This window comes from Notamacropus eugenii, chromosome 2, assembly GCF_028372415.1.
Source record: "Notamacropus eugenii isolate mMacEug1 chromosome 2, mMacEug1.pri_v2, whole genome shotgun sequence".
Classification (NCBI taxonomy): Eukaryota; Metazoa; Chordata; class Mammalia; order Diprotodontia; family Macropodidae; genus Notamacropus; species Notamacropus eugenii.
The window spans coordinates 250,624,420-250,638,770 of NC_092873.1; the positions used below are offsets into that span (position 1 = coordinate 250,624,420).

The 14,351-nt window shown below is 36.9% G+C and overlaps 1 protein-coding gene across 9 annotated transcripts in view; it reads left to right on the plus strand.

The window, feature by feature from the left end:
* ARID1B (AT-rich interaction domain 1B) overlaps positions 1-14,351 on the plus strand; it is a 551,978-nt gene that overhangs the window by 499,924 nt on the left and 37,703 nt on the right. For all 9 annotated transcript variants that reach the window (XM_072643769.1, XM_072643770.1, XM_072643767.1 and 6 more), the window contains one exon: positions 9,937-10,082. In XM_072643769.1, coding sequence (XP_072499870.1) covers positions 9,937-10,082 — 146 coding nt within the window. The remainder of the gene's footprint in view (positions 1-9,936; positions 10,083-14,351) is intronic.

Genomic DNA, 14,351 nt, shown 5'->3' on the forward strand with positions numbered 1-14,351 from the left:
TTCTCTTCTCCCCCTCCCCCCACCTTCCTTCTCTATTTATATTCCCAAGGTTCTGAATGTCATTGGAAGGGATCAGACCATCATTGAGCACCGTGCATATACCAGGGCAACTAAAATTCGTGTTGTCTACAATGGGTCTTTATTGATGTATGTCAGAACTTTTATTCTTGCCTTATAATGTCTGTTTTGCCCTCCCTTCTGATTGTATTTTCTCTTCTCTCCTAAAGTGTATTACCCCTCTACTCCACACCTATCCCCAGCAGATGTCATTGCTTACTACTCTGAGAAGACTGAACCATCAAGTCATAAACTTTTATTTTCTGCTCCACATTTATAAAACCCTTCCTAATATTTATCCAGCCTTTTTTCCTTTATTCTTGTCTCTGAGGAAATGATGATCCTTTGATTGCCTATGTTAATTCTTTTATCTGTGTCCTCCCCATCACTCCATGTCTCTTCTAGGGCTATTGATAATTCCTTTCTTGTTTCTCATCTGCCATTTCTTCTTATCTGTAGACTCCCTCTTCCCCTCCCACACTATCCAAAAAAAAAAAAATTCTACCCTGCCATCCTCTCAAACTGTTATCTCATGTCTCTCCTCTGTCATCCCTAATCTTCTAGAAAGAAAGTTCTTTGCTTACTACTTTGACACCTTTACCTCCCACTAACTTGTTAATCTGACCATTGGACCAAAAATTATTTCTCCATCTTTCTCTTTTTCCCTTTCTTTCCTCAGCTTCCAGCATGGTACCTTTATGAATAGGAGGTGTTTACTTGAATTCAACTAACTAGATTCTGGGGTTTGGGACTGGAAAGCCTGACTAGATATTAGGAGATGGTGATAAATGTTTCTGCCAAGAAGATTAAGGGTTGATTAGGCAGGTAGGAGAATAAAGAGAAAGCAATGTCACAGGCAGAAAGGATAGAATGAAAGGAAATGTGTTCGTGTGTGTGTGTGTGTGTGTGAAATAGAAAAGAGCCAGTCAGAAATAAAAAATAGAGAATGTCTTTTTCTTGAAAAACTAAATGTTATTTGTTATATGGCATGGCTTTCTCAGAAGGGGATATACTGGGAGAAATTCTATAAATATAAAAACGAAAGCTATGAAAAGAAAACTTTTTTTTAAGTCACAACACATGAGAACTTACAGGGAGCCATCAGTTCCAGTAATGGCTAAAGTCAGGCTTCCTCTCTTTGGAACTTGGGTCCTAGCTGAAATTGCCAACACAGATTACTATAGGTTACAACTCTTCTAACGCACCCACTCTCCTCAAGATTGTTAGAGGAGTTTTCATTTTGTTTTTGCTTTTAATTGAATTCTTTGCTTCAGAACCAAAACTCAACTCATCATCCCTTAAGAGCTAGCGCTTTTCCTGTTGAGCCATTTTCTGTTTTGGACATAGGAACCTCTTGATAAGAGCAGTCGCTAGCAACTGTTACCGGTTAAAAATAAGACAGACCAACGTGGGTGCCATCTACTCACCTCACTTGCCCATTCATGATACAATAGGAATCAATGAAACATTTTATTACGTTGATTAAAAAATATTAGGTGATTGTCTTATACTTAGGGAGTGTTATACATTATGTAATTTTTAGCAAGACAACATTGCCATTTAATTTCCAAGAAAGCAGCTAACATTATAGATCCCCCAAATGTGACCAGTAAAGAGGGAACTATGGAACTGGGCTCTCACATAGGACAAATTGCAACACTTGCGAGCCACATAGAAGCAACTGTTGATTAACTGATGTGTATTTCCTTGCGTGAAAGTTTAAAAGAAACAAAAAAATGTGAGACTATACATTTAATACTAATTTATAATTTGAAGTCAGAAGCTCTTCCTTTTTCCTCTTTGTCTTTGGACTGATGGCACCCAGTACCACTGCACTTTCACACAGGGCTTGGTTTCCAGCCAGAGCAGCTCCCATGTCAAGAATAATATGTTATTTGGCCACCAAGGTTGCTAATCTCGTGGTTGTTATGGGCATACTAATGGATTAGTCACACGGAAAATTGGCTGGAGGTTGGCCATTCAGTTGTTGTTCTGTGTTTTTCCCCCTCCTCTCCCAATACTAGATTTGAAGTCATCTAGAATAAGTAATTGACTAAATTCTCATATGCGCTTCTGTAGAAGACTCTTTACCAAGTTAAACATTTTGGAAATTGGCCTCATTCCAGTGTGTGTATAAAATTAGTTGGTTTTAGACAAAAAGATTTAAAATATGGCATACAATATAAGGGGTGTGTGTGTGTGTACAAACATGGCAGACACCAGGACTATTGGAGATCCTGAGTTCTTGATTTCCTGATTACTCATAGATTTAAATGAAGACCCGTTGCCCTTACTTTCAGTGTTAATATGTTTAATTTTGTTAATAGGCACTCTCGTTTGAGTTAGAGTGAATTGTGAATTAATATATATACTGTGATGTATGAAGAAAAATATATATGAGAAAAATATATATGAATCAGCAGTTTGGCATGTTGTCCCAACAAAACTTATTCACTAGTGAATATAATTTGCATGCATAATTTTCAGGCTCCGTCCTAGCCCTTCCCCATTCATGCATCTCTTCCTCCCTCTTTTCCTCTCTGACCCTCCTCCTATGTCTTTAATTATTATCTGTGTTTCTATTTCATCAATATATCTAGTCCCTCTCTTCACTCCTGCATTACCAGTTGCCTATTAGTATTTCAAACTGGATAGTCCAGAGACTTCTCAAACTTAACATATCCAAAACAGAGCTTGTTATGGCTACCTCCTAATTAATACCCACAGTTTCCTTAAACTTCCTAATATCTCTTAAAAGCAAAGACTATTTGTGTATCTTTCCAGCTTCATTGTACTTTTTATTGCCTCCCACTCACCCTTCCATTCTTCAATTCAGCCAAACGTGTTCTCCCATTTCTTACCCTTGACTCTCCTCCCTTCTCTTGCCCCCCATTCCTAGCATGCATTGCCTGCTGAGCCCTGCTTTATAGATTCTCTTCTTTCAATATACAGCCCAACTTTCTATAAAAAAAACCTTTCATGGTTGTCTGCCCCCAAATGTTAATGCCTGCCCTCTCTCACTGTGTTGTATTTTTTTGTATAAGTTGTCTTTATCTTTATTCTGCATGTACCTGTATATGTTACTTGCCCCCCCCCCCCCCCCATTAAAATATATGCTACCTAAGAGTAGGGATTGTTTCATTTTTTCTCTTTTTATTCCCCTAGCACATACTGGCCACTTAATAAATGCTTGTTTATTAATTGAGTGATGTATTCTCAAGTGTGGTATTTTTGGAGAACATGCATCAGAATGGAACTTCTGTCTTTGTTATAAAAGCATCTTCTTTTCCCACATATTTCTAGAGTGTTGTTGTCGGCTCTTCACCTTGCTTCTCCCCCTGCAGTTCCCCTCCCCACTCCTCCTCAGCTCTATGTTCTTCATATCTCACAGTTGCCACTCTATTTCAGGCATTTATTACTTCTCACTTTGAACTATCATCACCAAACATCAGCACGTGTTTATTAAGTGTTTCCTGTGTCCAGGCACTGTGCTAAGTTCTTTACAGTTATTATCTCATTTGATCTTCACCACAACCCTTGGCAGTTATGATTGTTCATCCATGTCTGATTCTTTGTGACCTCATTTGGAGTTTTCTTGGTATAGATACTGGAGTGATATTTCCTTCTCCATCTCATTTGACAGATGAGGAAACTGAGGCTAACAGGGTTAAGTGACTTGCCCAAGGTCAAACAGCTAGTAAGTGTCTGGGACTGGATTTGAACTCAGGAAGATGAGTCTTTCTGACTCCAGATGTAGCATTCTATCTATCCACTGTACCACCAGCTCCTAGAATTCATTTAATACCAAAATATATTGGCAGAGGCCCCTCTTTTACTTTGTTGAAGGAAGGAATTGCCAGCTCTTTCAATTTTAAGACCTTAGCATCCTCATGTAGAAAGAGGAGAAATTCTATTTTTATTCTAGTTTAGTTTATTTAGTTTAATTTGGTTTATTTTACTTTAAACACAAATATTTCCAAACATGCTTATAATACGTTCTGTGGATTTTTAGACTGATGTCTTCATCTGATAGATGTCAGCGTCAGTGGAAAATCACTCTTTCCTTGCTGCCTTCACGCTGAACCATAGGAAACGGTCATTTAAAAATTGCTGTCCATTCCTTTTCCTCATCAGTGCTATGTCTTTGGTTGGCAGATGAATGTGTACTGTTTTAGGTAGCTCCTGTGTGGGTGAAGGGAAAACCCATAAAAAAAATTATGTGTGTGTGTGTTTGGACTAAGAAGGAGGAGAGAAGTCAGGAAAATGCATTTACAGAAACATACTCCTGAATTACTCTCATTATAATAACCCATTTGGTGTCATAGCATGACAGATTATAAACACTTACATCTAGTCTCAACTCAAGACAGATTTAAATAAAGTACTTCTGGCAATTGTGCAGGTCACTGTGTTTAAATAACAAACCCCCAAATCATGCTTTTGACATTTAAAAGAGAGAGAATATTGTCATTCTGCAGACCTGGCACAGATAAGCAGAGGGCAATTTGGTCAGTACACTGTGATTTGTGAGTGCAGCCTAACACAGTCATTTTCTCAGTGTGCAATCAGGGGCTACCTTAGCAATGTGTCAGCATAACAACAACAAAAAATTCTTTTAAAATGTTTACCCCAATTACCCCCTGAGATACCTTCATGCAGTTACCGCCACAGCCATTGTAGGTTAAGGTTCTGGAGAATGAGGGCAGCAGTAATTTATTACAAAAGCCATATAGGGCTAAAGACCCACTGGAAATGAAAACCTAATGTTCACAAGCCAAAGGGTCAAGCTACAGCATAGGCTGCCTTTGAAAAAGAGCACATTTTGTTTTGGAAGAGGTACTTTTTTTGGCTGGTTGGGTTTTTTAATTTGGCAGGCGGGGGTGCTGGAGGGCTGTTTGTTTTTCTTTTCCCATCTCTCCCTCACTTTCCCCCTCTTCCCCCCACCCCAGTCTTACCTCAGTCAAATTTTTTAATACCTAATGAGAAAATTAACTGTGATCTCCTGCACTTTCTTGTATTCCGTCCACAGGATCTGTTTGTTGCTGTAGTTAGAGATTTTTGTCTACCCCACAGATAAGAATCCCATCTATAAACCAGCTAATGTGTAATAAAGTCAAGTGAGCGGCCTTCTGAAGTTGGGGTGGATAAGAAGCTTTTCATCTTGAGTCCTATAAATCACCCATTGCAGCAGTGATCAGTAAGACCCTGAAGTGCTCAGTTATTTCACAGAGGTCATGTTTCCTTCCATAAAATAATTTGCTCCCAATTTCTGAAACTCAGCACTTTGTACTATATGGCTGTCATTTGTTGTTTTCCATTGTGACCCCTCTTGCTTCTTCACATTTGCCAGTGATTTTTTGGCAAACTCCTCAAAAGCTGTATTTATGAGCACACTTTTAGTGATAGTGGTCAATTGGCCCTTTTCTCCATTTTCATCTGGGATTGAGTGCCCACAGGAATTATTGGGCGCTAGAGACGTATACTTTTCCCAGGAGGAATTGTTTCCTCTTACGTGCCTAAGAATCATCCAAACCAAAGGACAAATCTCTTTCCTGAAAAGAAGTTGGCAAAGATCTAATAAAAATTTTGCTTTCACTCGCCATTACCTGTCTACCACCATGTCCCTAATATTGTACTCTTGAAAAGGATATGGAAACACACACACACGCATAAATCATCACCCAGTTTCCTTGCCATCATACAGTATTGTCTCCCATCTCTAGGGGATGACCTGCCTGAAAGTCTGAAGGGAGCGATAGCTTTAAATTGATTCTAACTGCAGCCCACACCACAGACTACCAAAAAATTATTCTTATTAATTTTGTATGTAATTTAATGGTTCTAAAAATTATTCTTTTATCCTGGTATTTTTTCCTTAAAAAATGATCACATTATGTTAAATGACTATAATGGGAAAACTGGATTTAATAAGTATAAAGGATTTTTAATATTACTTAGTAGGATAATAAATGTCAGCACTTTAAATCACCTCCTTCCCCCCCCAAAAAAATAGGACTGACCATGCACTAGATAACATGGTAGAATAAATTTCTTCTCATCTCATGGCGATTAGACTCTTTTTCCCTTCTTTTCTTTCCACCTTCCCTTCCTATTATGAAGTTGTAAATCCTAATGAAATTCTTCAATAACAAAGGAAAAGCAAGAGAATGAGAACATTTCCACAGGAGTCTGACTTGTAATGTACTGTGGTATTTGAAACAGAAAAGAGTTGAGCCTTGTGAGAGGGCTATTTATTCAGCTAAGGGAGATGATCAAATGAAGTATGAGCCAAAGTTCAGTCATGCGGCAAGATTTATTAAATATGAAATAAACTGGAAAAGGGATTAATTCCTTTTAGCAGTGAACAAATCTATGTTTGGAATGCCCACCTAGACCACATACGTAGCAACACCAGGTCTAGCTTGTTTTGTTGAGGATACAGAATAGAATGATCTTCTAGGTAGCTTCCTTTCTCTGTAGTGTTGGTGATTGAAGGACCTTACTGTAGAAACACTATAACTTCCATCTTTAGAGCACTTCAACATAGTGAAATTACTTCTTACATTCCACTGGAGTAGGCAGGATAAATGGTCATCTTCCCAATTAAGAAGTGCCCCCCACCTAGTCCATCCTCTGGAAGTAAGAGCAACAGGCTCTAGAGACATGGAAATTGTCCTGGAAAACGCTAGGAGATCAACCTTCCTATTTACAGACATGGGGCAGAAATTTCCTCCTAATAGCTTACCATCCAGATTACCTTTAACACTATATTTTAGATAAATAGATATTTATAGATATATATTTAGATAAAATGATTATCTAACTTTAGAGTATCCACCCTAAATGTTCACACAAACTATTTGTGCCTGACCTATGATAGAGCATTACAAGTTCATGTTGGTCTTATCAACCATAGTAGGACAAATTGAAACTTTTGACTTCAGTGTAGTGATGTCATTTTGCTGCTCTTTGAGAATGAAAGACAACCAACCAATATATTAATATGTATGTTATATATGTTTATATATGTTATATGTGTATGCAAACGTAGGCATAACATATCTATAAATATAAAATTGATTTATAGTTAGATAATTTACATTATAATTTTATGTATGGTTATATAATTTAATCCTCACAATAACCATAAGAGGTAGGTTATATTCCTGTTTTACAGATAAGAAGACTAAGGTTTAGATAGATTAAGGGACTTGCTTTCTAGGGGATTCTGTTTTTAGTATAAAACACTTTTGATTCCTGGTTTATTGTTTCTTAGTATTCATTGTTCAGTACTTACTGGCACTCACTGTAATCAGCAAGTGTTTTATAAATAAGGAAACTGAGGCCTGGAGAAGTTAAAATGACTTTTTCAAGGTCATACAAGTAGTGAAATGCCCCCTGCTGTAGAGTGACAGATGTACCCTAGAGGTCTTCTCTTCTGCTGCAGTACTTTTCCTCACCCTGCCCCCACCTCCAGAGCTGCTAATGTTACCGTCTTCATCCAGAAACCAGCCCTTTCCTTGGAAAGCTCAACGCTTGGGGCTACTATTAACAACATAATTCAATTACTTTATGGATTCAAAAGAATTTTACAGGCTAGCCAGGGAACATAACCCTTATTTATGGCATTATCTTTGTAGGGGAAATGTGTCCCAAGTTCCGACAACTAATTTACAAATGAACTTTTGGAACACACCCCACTCCTAAATTGAGGATTGCATGTACACCATTCATTTCCTTGAGAAAAACAAGAGGTAAATCCTAAAGCATACCATTTGTTTTATTTTATGACAGCTGCTTAAACAAAGTATCAACCTTCTTTGAATAAAAACATCAAAGAAGTGAACCAAATATTTTTGAGTTAACTCCAAAAACCAACCCAATGATGCTCTGACCTTAAGCGTATAGAAGTGTTTAGCAGCTGCTGTGAAACATATTTATAAGTGTTTAGTGACCTGGAGGTTAATCAAAATGAGTTTGGTGATCTCAGCTCAGTTCCTAATGGACTGTAGTTTGCATTATTCCACTGATTCAACACAGTTTGTCACAGTCAGGCAGTCTTTAATCAAAGAAACTTATCAATGGAATTGAGAGGGAAAGGAGGACTGACTCATTTCTTCCCAGACCCCTCCTTAACCATCCTCTCTCAGCCCCTAACCCCATCATTCTTTGGTCATCACTAAGCAGTACTTTGTAGAAGACTGATTTTCACAATACATCAAAAAAGAAAATAAATTTGAAAGGTTGGCAAAAAAAATCGCAAATTTAAAAACACCTAATGAAACACTGAATTTTCCAGAATTTCACTCATTGTCTTTGCTTTGTTGCTTGCCACCAGTGGTCTGCATCATTTTAATTTTTATTACAATCTCAAAATGTAAATGCTTCAGCTGAAATTAAAAGCAGGCATTTGAGTGCAGACACTGGCTTTGAAAACCTACTTTATCCTCATGGCTATCCATAGCATTTTTTTTTAATTGTTTGCTTTTTACACAGGAACAGACACCGATTACTATCTTCATTTTTCATTTTGGTGCTTTAATTTCTGAAGATTTGTCGCATCAACTCTGTTCATGAGATAAAACAGTACTATCCAAAATTTGAAAAGTTTTTTTTAAGATACAATATTTACATAAGAAAAGCTTGACTATTACGGTAGAACCTTTTAAAGTTGTTGCCACATGGTCGTCATCTTTCTTTTGGCTTTGTAATTTTTCCTAAGGGAGTTGTACCACTGTGCAATTTAAATTCCTTTCCCCCCACATCTCATTATAAGCAGTCAGAGAAGTGACACTCTGTGATGGTGTCTCCTTCATATCAAAGAATACCCTTTGCCTTTTTACACAGGGAAGAGAAGCTTGTCTTCGAACAAGCAAAGGACAAAATAACTTTTTTAGGGGGGAGGTTTGGGTGGTGGGACAAACTTTAGATGATATCACTGGACTACTCTTCAGGAGAAATTTATAGAGAGGCCAAAAAAAAAAAAAAAGGTAGAAGAAACCATTCCCTAAGCTATACCACCCATAATTTTGTTCAGAAGTGCTAAAAATCAAATGCTTTTGCAATATAATTTCTAAGTATTGAAGTTAAATCATCAGAATTAGTTGGTTTTTTTTTTAAGTTATCTTAGAAATAAATGTCCTTGAGTATTACATCTGAAAATCTGGAAACATTCTGGCAAATAATTGCATAGAAGATCAAATAAATTAATTTCTTAAAATAACAGTCCTTTACTTCTCTGAGGAAGGGGCAGGGTTTTCGAGAGGCTCCGTAGTAGTTGTAAATAGGGTCAGATGGGTTGGTCTTGGTTTTTTAGTAGAACTTGGTTTGTTTTGCTTCTGATGTTTTTCTTCTGGTTTGCATCTCCCCTTCCCTTATTTTTCTCCTGTCCATTCTTTCTCATTCTAAACATCTTGAAACACTTAATAACTGAAACATAAAGATTTAATACCTGTATCCTCAAAAACTTTGTGAGGTAGATATTAGTGCAAGTAATGGTATCTTCATTTTACAGATAAGGAAACTGAGATATGTAGAAATTAAGAGATTTACCCAGAGTTACATAGAATGTTTTGGAACCTGGATTTGAACTCAGGTCTTCTGACTCCAAGAACCATACTCTTTCTTAAAACTTATCCATTTATGTCACCTGTATGAAAACCTCTGATTTAAAATCACTAAATACTTTATGAAACTTGCTAGTTATTAGTACGTTTCCTATACACACACCCCTGCTACAAGAAAGTGGAGGTAAAAATGACTGCTCTTGTTTCTGCAGTAGGTGAACTCTCACAGAAAACCACAATGTTAAACTTCTCTATTGTGTTTGATAAGGCATGTGTTATCAACACACATGTGTCTGTGCTTTCTCTTTCATAGGCAAGGCAGTTTTCCTGGCATGAATCAAAGTGGACTTATAGGCTCCAGCTCTCCTTACAGCCAGCCCATGAACAACAGTTCCAGCTTGATGAACCCACAAGCCCCTCCTTACAGCATGCCCCCCAACATGGTGAATAGTTCAACAGGTAATAATGTGCAACACTACGTATGATTATTGAAGGCAGTACTCTCCTTTAGGAAACTCCCAATCTTTTTTTTTTTTTTAAAGCACTTTTCTAGGTTTCACCAGCATGTATTTAAAAAGACAAAAGAAACTGGATCTTTTGGTGGCTTGAAGAAAATCCTACATTTCTGCTTTCTGGAAATCTGAACATCTGGGAAGCAAATAGAACTGTTTTACCTTTTCAAGACTAGTGGGTCCAAAATTAGACTAATGTTCCATAAATTGCATGTTTGCTTTGGTATAGTATATTCATGTCTTTCAGCTAGGACAGTACATCAGAAACTAACTGGGTATACTGTCTAAGTTCTCTTTTTCTTTGACAAAATTAAATTGTTGCAGAAACTTATGGTGGACTCCATAATAAGGCCCATGCTTATGCCATGTGTCATGTAAGAGAAATACGTTTCAAAATTTGGTTTCTGAAGAATCATTGAAGGACCAAACAGGGAGGGAAAAAATTTTAATATGTAATCTATTTTTAAATTACACATTTTTTTCCCAATTCAACCCAGTTGAATTTCTAACTACTGAATTCTAACAGGATCACATCCCATTAATATAAAAAGATAAATTCTTTTAAGTTAGATGAAATGCAGAGTTTCTAAGCTGTTTAGCAAAAACTCCACACAATCTTGACGCTTAAGGTTCTAAAACCATTCCCTTCAACTACCCCATGTTTACTGCCTATGGATGAAGAATATTTCTATTCCAGATATGAAAATTCACTGCATTTCAACTGTTATGACTTTTTGTACTTCAGAAGATCACATTGTTGGATGAAATTAACTCTCCTTTTATGAGACAGATTGTAACTTAGCATGTTGTTGTTAACCTCACTCTGCTTTGTAACAGGTCAAAGAAAAACATGGTGGAATTAAAGGTTGAGATCTCTTGAAATTCACATTCTTTCATACCTTTACTTTCCAGGCTTTTACTGTTAGCCTCACAGTAAGGGAAGGAGAATGGACAGTGAGCTCCCACTGTGATGTATCCCACCTAAAGTTCTGAGCTCTTGTTTTCAAGGGTCTAGATTAATTGTGGTATTAATGAGAAATTTCTTCTTTAAACATGTTCTCTTAGTAGAGATGAAAGAATGAAACCTATTGGTCAAAACAAAAGTGTTAGGTTTTAGGTTGGTTTTTTTTTTTAAATAAATTGGCCTTTCTTAACATTAAACAGAAAGTCATTTGTTTGTCCCAGAAACATACTTTTACATTTGAGGTGGAAAGTGAAAAGCAATTGAGCAGTGGCCCATTAGGAAAAGGTTTACTTTTCCCTCTACTAGTACTGTCCTAGGTAACCTTGTAGTTGGATTTTGTCATTGTATATTTTGTCTGGCTTGCTGAAATAAAATTACTTCTGAGCATTGAAACTGCACTATAAATTCTGATGCGCTATTAACAGGAGTCATTTTCCCCCTTTTTTCTTTGGCCCCCAGAGCCGCAAAAATAACCCACAACAAACAGATGGCACAGTGCCCTGCCTAAGAAGATTTATGTATTCCTAAGGAATAACCAGTTTAAAGGAAGATTCACAGAGAGGGTTGTTTTTTTTTTCTCCTGTTCAGATAATTCAGCCATTCGTTATTTCATACAGAGGAAATCTGTTCAATGCAAGGCCATTTATCCTCCCAGTCTTTTGTATGGGATAGTCATGCACTTTTTATTGCATTGTGCATCTTGAAATATTGGATTTTTAATAATTTAAACATTTGTCAAATTTTTTTTGCCTACCCATTGGTGTAATTTTGTTCCAGCTTTATTAATTCAAAGGCTACCTGATGGAAAGCAGAGTAATTATAAGATGTACCAGGAGTATTACGTGTTTAACATTTCCTGTGTATCTCTGTATGCACTCTTGGATGTGGATTGTGTTGACATTTCTGAGAACACAAAAGACAAAAAGAAACTTGAAACATACACTGCAAACATTAGTTTTGATTAAGAAATGTACATAAATTCTCTTAATGGGGGACAGAGATTAATTCTTTCAGTCCCAGAATGGCAGAGATCAGTACATCAGTCTTTTTGCCAAAGGCACAAGGAGATGGGCTGTTAGTGATAGCAGAAAAGCAGTTTCCGTTTCAAAGGGCACATTTAAAGAAAAGAAGACATAACCAAATGATGACTGGACCCAGAAGTAGGATTTTCCTGGATAGTGGCTTAGTGGACTGACACTCCAGCCATCTCTTTGCTCAGTTAAAACAAATGTGCTTTAGATAGTGTACAAGGCAAAAAAAAAGCTTCTTGTGTAGTGACAAATTGTTCTAGGCTTCAGTGAGCAAGTAATTATTTAAATAGAGTCAGTGTGAGTACAAATGTGACAACTATTTCTTCACTTATAATGCCAAGGGGGGAAGGACGGTAAGCAGTAGGGAATTTTTGCCCTTATATAAAGGAGGTATTTTTACCATTTGGGGGGAAAAAATGCAGTTGTTGGTAGTCAAGACAAAATTGCAAGTCCCTTTCAACCTTGTTTAATACAACCTTGTGCAGCTCTTATATAGATTAGTTTCTGTTTACTTGTGTTTGGTTTTATAGTGTTCATTAATTGGAGTCTTGTCTGAATATAAGCTATCATCTTAAGTTCTATCTAAATTCCACAAATGTAGTTCCCATCTATGGGTTCAGCACTTGGCACTCCAAAAGTTACCTTATGTATCAACTAGAGCATGCTTTCATCATGGTAACATACAGATAATAAATAAACAATACTATAACCATGTGCCTTTGGAACTGAGCCATCTTCTGGTGTGGAACCACTTACCGAAACACTTTTCAAATCTAAACATGACTTAAAATATTGAATGACTTCAGTCACCCTCTGTTAGAAAAATTTAAGCTCAATTCTATCATCACATCTGTGGTATCTCCCTGAGGAGGCATCTGGATTCTTGCAGTCATGACCACCAGCTTTGCACATCCAGAGACCCTTCTCCTTTTCTGGTGCTTATCATGTACTTGAAATAAAGAGTCTGTCAGTAGCACATGAATCTCTGAGAGATGCATAATGATTTTCATCTTAAGGCTGCCAAGTATCTCTTGTTGAGGATGATGGTGGTCACCAGATTATTTCCAAGTAGTTTGATATCTCACCCCCCTCAAAAGAATAGAAAGAAAAGGTACGTGATGAAAAATGAACTTCGGAACAAAGGTAAACCACTTAATTAAACATGGGGATGGAACCTCTTACCCCAAGGGGGAAATAAATGTGCTGATACATGGAATATGTTAGTGAAGAAAAGAAGAGAGGCTTTTTCCAGTGCCTGCTGATCCAGTGAGAGAAATTTTTCTCCAGGGCTATCCTTGCTTCTTTGTAAGCAATACATTAGCTTTAGACTATGTTACTTTATATTTGCTACATAAAAATAGATGAGATGTATATACACACAAAGACAGGCCCTTTCTGTGTTTTCACAAAGAAGGAATAAAATATTTTGCAGAGTATGATATGTTGTATTATTGTCCATGAAAAGAAAAGAATGGTCTGTGTATTTCCAGGCCTGTTTCACCATCTTTAGGGAATGCTGTTGTAGCCTTGATGGGGAATCATGGGAGCTGGGAAGGAATGAATGTTTAGCTTCAGTTTTACTCATGTCTTATATTCTTTATGGTCTTTTTGAATATATTAAATCCAGTGTGGAATAGCTACTTTAGGACTCTTGACCCATACTTTCTTTATGAAATCATTCCAGCTCTTAAATTTCAGTGGTAAAGCCAGAGGCTAGTACTCGAAACCCGGTCACTGAATGCATATGGCACTTCCTTGCAGTCACAAAATTTTTATTGTCTTTTTTTATGTATGCACTTTACATACTAGATTACTTGTGTCGATAGTGTAAGGGGGACGGTGCCTTGATTTAACACACCTTTATAATGGTAGTGGTCTTTCTCTTCTGGGAAAAGGGAACAACAGTTCCCCTGGAGAGTACCATTGCCCCAGGAACCTTAAGGATGTTTGCAGTGATTCATTGAGAATTCTGGTAAGAAGTCACGAGTAAGCATTTCAATAGAAAGCGCCTATAGAATCCACAGTAAGGAAGGATCATGCTATCCATTTCACAAAAATACAATTTATATTTCAAGACAGGTATACTAATTATTGTACAGTATTCAAAATTAAACTGCATTCTAGTTAAATTAAACTGCTTTCTCTCAAAATAAGAAATTGAGGCAACTGGAATATTTCTCTGTTTTGAAACCTGTAAACTTTTATAACAGTAAGTTTATGG